General features: G+C 47.1%; 1 protein-coding gene across 1 annotated transcript in view; it reads left to right on the forward strand.

The window, feature by feature from the left end:
- Positions 1-6966, forward strand: part of RGS8 (regulator of G protein signaling 8) — a 16554-nt gene extending 9588 nt beyond the window's left edge. The window contains exons 5-6 of the mRNA XM_057383030.1: positions 4592-4758; positions 6347-6966. Coding sequence (XP_057239013.1) covers positions 4592-4758; positions 6347-6529 — 350 coding nt within the window. The 3' untranslated portion in view covers positions 6530-6966. The remainder of the gene's footprint in view (positions 1-4591; positions 4759-6346) is intronic.
- The last annotated feature ends 701 nt before the right edge of the window (positions 6967-7667 follow it).

Raw genomic sequence — 7667 nt, forward strand, 5'->3', positions numbered from 1 at the left:
CCATCCATCCATCCATCCATCCATCCATCCATCCATCCATCCATCCATCCATCCATCCATCCATCAGCCACTCTCCTCCCTGCACAAAGTTTGCTGATGGGCTGAGTTATCGAGTTGCCTGAATGATTTAGGCCACTAACCTGGGCTCTTCCTCAAGCTGCTGGAGCCTGACTTAGTTAAGAGCTGGTCTTGTGTTTTCAGCTCCACACTTCAGTCCCTTGCTGTCCCTTCCCACAGCCCTTCTTGCTGGAAAGGATCCATTCTCCATCTCCTGGGTGGGATTTCAGGAGCCCCTGTCCCCACATGGTCGTTGAACTGCCCTGCACTCCCACTTCATAAAACACAAATTCCTGTCACTGCCTAACTCACAGGTGACCTGCAAGGTCCTGGGTATGTCAGAGCATTTGCACAACCCTTCCTAGCAGTTCTCTTGTGCAGTCAGTTTTCCTCTTTCTTCAGGAAAAAGAAGTTTTTCCTCTTTCCTCAGTCAGTTTGAACTGAGAGCAGGGCATTTTGAAGCTCATATTTACACTGCAAAAGTAATAGAGCAAATGTCTGCTGCTTTTCCCTCAGACTCCTGACACTCAGTAAGGAACTCTGTTGCTTTGCCTTCAATTTATCTGCTCCATCACTGTCCATTTCCTCCTTTGGCTTCAAGAAAAGGACTCTTGAGGACTCAAATTCCTGAATAATTGTCCAAGAGTTGTCTTGAAGCTGTCTTGCACCTTCACCAGCACATCCTGTCCTCCTGAGTGGCTGTGCCTGGGGCTACAGGTTAGGGATTATCTTGTGCTGCTGCATCTTCAGATTTCTAACCCTGCTTTTAATTTCTGTGCTTTCCCTGTAAAGCATCCCTTCGGAATCGTACTCCAGGATATTTCAGGAGGTGAAAGATCCCTCCTGCTCCTATCACACTGCACTCYAGTGCSGGTTGCCCCAGGAAAAAAGCTGTCYAGTYGGGTGGGATGAGCTGTGAAATGCTGATCATTCGTGAATGATTCTCCCTTGATAGCCTTCAAATACAGGAGGAGATGGAAGTCAACTCCAGGTCACATTCCTGCTCAGGTGGYGGCAGTTCCAATGCATAATTGTCCTCCTGCCCTTTCAATCAGATTTGTCATTGTTCCATGACAAACTTCTGGCAGTGATTGACCACTGGCACAGCTGGAAAGCCTGGCAGCCAAGGGCTGGGGATGAAAACTGGAAAACCAGGCAGCCAGGGGTCATGGATGACCTCTCCTGCAAGGTCCTCACAGGTTCAGCCTCATCACTTGCAGCTCCTCAAAGGCTGTGAGGAGTGCATGACAGGGGTGTGTAAAAAAAGCAGAGAACAGCCAGACACTATTATTTATCCATTCACTGTCTAAACTTATTTCAGGATTAAAAAGAGCTTGATTGACATGAGAGCAGGAGGCAGAGCTCATGGAAACCTCCTGGTCCCAGGGGAACCTGCTGAGGCTGCTCTCTAGGGCAGGGCTGTAGCAAACGCCTTTTTCTTCTTATCAGTCATTACATTCCCTTCTTTTAGCAGGTACTATATTTTTCAGGTATTTTGCAAATATGATATTTCTCAGGTATTGTATTTTTCAGGTATTATATTTTGCTGATAACTTATTTTTCATGTATTATATTTTGCAGAGATAATATTTTTCAGGTATTATATTTTGCAGAGATAATATTTTTCAGGTATTATATTTTTCTGATATTTCATTTTTCAGGTATCATTCTTTTCAGACATTACATTTTGCAGATATAATATTTTTCAGGTATTATATTTTGCAGATATTACATTTTTCAGGTATTATATTTTTCAGACATTTTATTTTGCAGATATTCTGTTTTGCAGATATGGTATTTCCATGCAACACTGCTGTTCCTGCAAGTGATCCTCTGTCAGTTCTGGGGCTCTGWGGCTGTTGAAGAGGAAAAGAGGGGAAAAAAGAGACCAGGACAGAGACAGGGGAGCAAGAGCAGAGCAGGGACAAAGCATAGACATAGTGGTGTGCTTAAGTGCTGGAATATTTAATGTCAAGCATCCGGGGCTGATGGCACAATATTGCCCCAGACCCACAATTTGCACTGTCACTCACACAGGAACCCCGGTTTTGTCCACCCTGGCMGTGCAGAACCCTGATCTCCTCCTAAAATCGCTTTAATTAAGAAGTGTCAGGACGAGCTGGAATAATGCAGCTATTTCTGGGGCTGCCAGAAGGAGGGAGCGGGGCTGGGATGGGATGAATCCATTTTTATTGCTGATAGCAGACTGCTGATGGAGCAGTCAGCACACACAGCCCGCTAATGAAGGAGCTTTGAGGAACCCAAAGAGCAGAGATGTTCAGCCTCTAATTTGGGCTTGTCTGGCCTAATATCTCTTCTGCCTTTCCCTTTGAGGGGCTGGGCAGTCTGACATCTTCTCTGACTGACGTGCGGACAGAAATAGGATTGCTCGTTGCTGTTCAATACCCAGGGCTGCTGCCTAGGGCTTGGAGCTTCAGCAGGAGCTGGAAAATATCTCCATGTCCTAARTCATTACCAGAAACGAGAGAAGCAGGAAGAAGTTTAGGATGTGTGAGGGAGAAGCGGGGCAGTGTTACATTGCTATAGATTGTAGCATGCATGGCATATTCATATATGTAGCATACAGATAGCATATAAATAGCATATCACATACAGCTTTATTGTTATCATTATTGTTATTATTATCATTATTGTTATTATTATTATTATTATTATTATTATTATTATTATTATCATCATCATCATCATCATCATCATCATCATCATCATCATCATTATTATTATATGACATATATAGAATATAGAAAGAACAGCCTGTTTGAAAGATGTCAGGATCATCCAGAGGGATCTGGACAGGTTTTAAGAGACGGAAAACTCAACAAGATCAAGTACAAGATACTGCACCTGCATCAGGGCAACCCCCAATATCATTTGGGGGATGAGCAGATGGAGAACAGCCCTGCCCAGAAAGACTTGAGGWTGCTGGTGGATGAGAGGCTGGGCATGCCCTGTCCTTGCTCCYTTCATCATTTCGAGGAGTCTGACCTCGCCAAGTGCATCCCCATCAATATTTTTAGGCACTTGCTTGGAAGCAGCCAGTGCTGAGTCAAGAGCTTTCCAGTCATGAACTGCAAAAACCCAGCCCCTATTGCAAAAGACCAGGAAGAGTTAGAAACATGTTACTGGGAAAAAATAAAAGAGGAGTAGCTAAATTTATCCCAAGGAGAAAGGGTATGYGTGAAGCCTTCGGCTACTTCAACTCCGCTGGTGCCATTCAGGGAAAGGAAATAAAAAACAATGGCTGTGTCCATAAATAGGCCAGGCAGGGGTTTAAGAGGACACAGATTGCCTAATAAATCTTTCCATATTCCTAATCTGCCCCGGCTGACTCAGATTGCATTACTGAAATGTCACAATTGCTAAGCATTAGCAAGTGATAAGCACACTTTTACCACTGACTAGACAAGCCTTAATTATGCCGCGTCCTTTTCCTTCTCCCCTTTATTGGAGCCGTAACAGACTCTCCAAGAGCTTTCCTCTGTTTAAATGAGGACTAAAAATGGCACAAGGCAATAAAGCAAAGTGACAGAAAACATAGGAGACAAGTCCACAGCAGCCGTGTTTTATTAAAGGCTTTTCTTAATGACGGACGGGATGTTACSAAGTGTCGCATTAACACACACCAACTGCAAAGAGTTGGTAATTCCACCAGGAGCTTTCCAAAGGGTGGATGTCCCAGYCTCTGGGAAAGACTTTTGCCATGCTGGCTGGAAAACACTTTTTCAGAGTTACATCTGTCACCAAAACTGCGGGAAAAACAAAAACTCTCCAACAACATTTTTAATGTTAGAAGTCAAGGCATTCCTTTATTTTCTGGCCAGGATGTGTAAAAGGAATCATCTCATTTACACATAGTCCGGATGTGCAGAGAGAATCATTCCACGACACGTGGATTTTAAAAGATTTTTCCCCAAACTTTATACAGTCAAAACCCATAGAACTTAATTGGTTTAATGTTCATCGGTGCGACATTGCGCAGTTCTCAGTATTTGGGTTCCTATTGGATCTGGATTTCTTCCCCTCCAATGCTAATTAGGTCCTGCTTCTTATCTCTTTTCCCAGCCCAGGTGTCTCTGACCATTCCAGGGGTGAGGTTTGGGGTTGATGTTTTGTTAATGACCCTTGATAATCCTTGATGGTTTTTATCTTTTGTGCTTTTCCCGATCTTTTGAGTTGTTAACCTTATCAGGCCTCACCCGGTGGAAAAGGCCCTGCAAAGAAACTTTAGCACTTTTCCCCGAGGCAAAGGTGAACAATATCTGACTAAAGTTACATAAAAAAATATTTTAAACTGGTATATTTTCCAACACATCAAGTGATGTTTGGCTTTGAGGCAGCTCAGAGAGCCCGGCTGAGCAGTGATGTGAGTTACGGACACACCCTGAGATTGAGGATCTTGGGACAAAAATCAAATGKTTTTTGGAAGAGAGTGGTGGACGGAAGGGTGTCTGTGAAAGGAACAGCTCCCTGCCTTCTTTCCCCTCCCCTGGAAACTCTCCTGTGTCCCTCCCAGATGGTGTGGCCGCGTTCCGTGCTTTCCTGAAGACGGAGTTCAGCGAGGAGAACCTGGAGTTCTGGCTGGCCTGCGAGGAYTTCAAGAAGACGCGCTCGGCGGCCAAGCTGGCCTCCAAGGCCCAGCGCATCTTCGAGGAGTTCATCGACGTGCAGGCCCCCAGGGAGGTGGGTACCCTGTGCCACCAGCCTGGCCATCACCCCCAGATGGCACTGGGGTGCTCTCCCTCCCTCCCTTCCCTGTGGGAGCGAGGATGAGGAGGGTGGCAATGCCATCCTGCCTGCTGCAGCTGCCTCTGCTGCCGTGACTCATCCCCAGCGAGGGCAATACTTTGTGATGCTAAATTAGTCACAGCCAGGGAGCTCAACCTCAGCCTACATCTCCCAACCTCCCYGAGCTTCCCTGGAGCATTCCAGCGTGCTCCTCTCATCCAGGGCTCATCCCTCACGGGGACACTTTGCACTTTTGCACGGGACTGTCCCACCCATGTGTGACTTGCTGGCTCTCCAGGGAGCAGAGTTTATCTCTGGCTGAGTCCTGCCTCACTCAGACCTCCYGAGAGATGCAAACAGCAGCTCACAGCTGAACACAGACAGCAGGCACAGCCTGGGACTGGTAAATCCCCTTTCAAGCACTGCCAGGCTGATGGCACCGTCAGCTCCTGCGTCGTGACTGAGCTGGGTTGTGTTCCTGCCATCAGTGCACAACCAGGGCGGCTCTCTCTGCTCCCAGCCCCTCCTGCTCCACCACATGTATCCCTGTCACCATACAGGTGCCAGTAACCCCAAAAATGGCTCATTTTACACTCTCCCAGCTAGAATGGCCATTGCAAGGCCACTGGGAAGGCCCCAGATTCACACCAAGGTGTGTGCGTGTCTCAGTGCCCACCGTGATCATCTTCCCGCTGTTACTCAGGAAGCTGGGTGAGCTTTTAAGGAGTGGAGGGCTGAATCTTGACTGGAAATGGGAATGTAGGTAGGATGGGGTCTTTCCTAAAATCTYCTGAAGTTTCCTTAGCACTGGTATCACAGTTTTGGCTTGCTAGAACATGAAATCATTAAGCAATAGGGAGCCAGTCCATATTGCTGACACCCACATTAAGCTTTGCTTTCTAGGCTCCTTCAAGTTTGGACACTGGGTTAATAACAACAAATAACATCTTTCCAGCCTTTTCTTTTTCTTCCAGACAATAGTCCTAACAAATGCTGATTGCTGTGCTAGGGAAACAGGAGAACTCCACTGGCTGGCTTTGCAAACAAGCTGCAGCCATAACATTGTAGGGTGGTTTATTTTTCCAAGCCTCTGCTCAAAATATTGTAACATGAGGCTGCTGTGGGAAAAATCAAACAATTTATKTCAGATCAACAGAGTTTAGAAACATTTAATAAGAATGCACTCATGGTTTAAACCCAGTTGAAAGTTCGTTCATATATTGGGTGAAGAATGAAGRGAACAGAGAAATTGTGGTTGATGGGAGAGAGGTTAGGTGAGTCAGCAGTCTGAATAAAAGTAATAATAAAAGTAATTTGATTTCAGAAGTGCTCACATCTCTACAAATCCAAGTTTTCCAGGCTTGGGGCAGGATTTGTAGCACTGGATCACTAAATCTGCCGGATCTGTGGGGCTGTTTGGGCATGGATGTGGGTAGGACCTCRGTTCTGCTGCGTTTTCCAGCCATGGCTCAGAGGGGATGTGCCATTTGAAGGAGGCCAGCTGGTCCCTCAGTGCCAAACTCTCTTCTGCTGCTCTCCTCAGGTGAACATAGACTTCCAGACACGGGAGCTGACAAGAAGAAACGTGCAGGAGCCCTCCCTCTCGTGCTTTGACCAAGCCCAGGGGAAGGTACACAGCCTGATGGAGAAAGACTCGTATCCCAGGTTCCTGAGATCCAAAATTTACACAGACCTGCTGTCTCAGACCCAGAGGAGGCTCAGCTAGAGCAGCCRTGGGGCCCTCACAAACCATGTGCTTCCCACAACAGCCAAAACCCATGTCTAAATGTGAAACTTKCTTGGTGTTCAAAGGAGTGGGAATGGGAAAAGAGGGAGGAGGGCCAGAGGAAGTTTCCAGAGAGTGATCCAGGCGTGGTATTAAGACTTTCTGTGCTTTTTTTTTTTCGGTTAGCAGTAGCACTTTGCAGTTGTTGCCTCTCTCTAGCACATACCCACAACCCTCCCCAGTTGCGGGGTCGTCTGTTGGCGAGGCAGGTTTTCTTTAAAATTGCTGTGTTGGTTTGTGTGTAAATAACACCTTTCCATCCTCCCACACATCTCCCATCTCTCACCTCTCCCTTGTGCTTGGAAGGGCCCCAAGAGGAGCTCTTACCTGTGTGGAGCTCAAAGCAGCGTGGTCTGGACCACGGATCGAGGGGAGGGAGGGAGGAGACAAAGGCACAGGAATCTTTCCCCTTCCAGGACTGGGAGCCATCAGCAAACTCAGCTGACCCCCCAATTTTGGCTGCATACCTTATGACACAGCTGCTACCCTGTGACAGTCCCTTGCCTTTCAGGGATGAGAATTTTCCATAGGACTGGCGAGGAGCTGAGTTTTCCTCACGAGGGAGGTAATCCCAAAAGCCCTCGCTAGATCTGGGCAAGGCAAGGCTTCTGATGTGAATGATTGTTTTTCATGGCTGTTATTTATTTGTGTGGTAGCTCAGCCTCGGGGCCCCTGTCGTCGTTCAGGCTCTGCTGTGCTGGGCTCTGTACCAAAACCAAGCACAAAGGGGCTCCTGGCTGCCTTGGTGGCTCCTCAGGAACGACCTGTTGGGAGACAGTGGGGAGAAGGAATGTCCCCTCTGCCCCCTTAGTGAAGTGTAAAAAAAAGCACAAGACCCTTCTGCCATGGCAGATGGCATTTTTCATGTGACATGGCGTGGCAGCATGAAAAATCACAATCTATTTTTGTTTGTTTTTTTCCCTGATTATTGGTTCTTCCTACCTGTGGGTTCAATGTCCTGCAAAGAACTCCTCACAGGACAGACCCTGCTGCAGGCAGGGTGTTTGCTTCCAGTGAACACAGYGAGCATGGAGGGTGTGCAGAGGGGTGTGAGGTGTTCCTCTGCCCTAATCCCATA

This window comes from Malurus melanocephalus, unplaced genomic scaffold, assembly GCF_030028575.1.
Source record: "Malurus melanocephalus ecotype Western Australia unplaced genomic scaffold, MMel_1.1 scaffold_604, whole genome shotgun sequence".
In the NCBI taxonomy this organism is placed as follows: Eukaryota; Metazoa; Chordata; class Aves; order Passeriformes; family Maluridae; genus Malurus; species Malurus melanocephalus.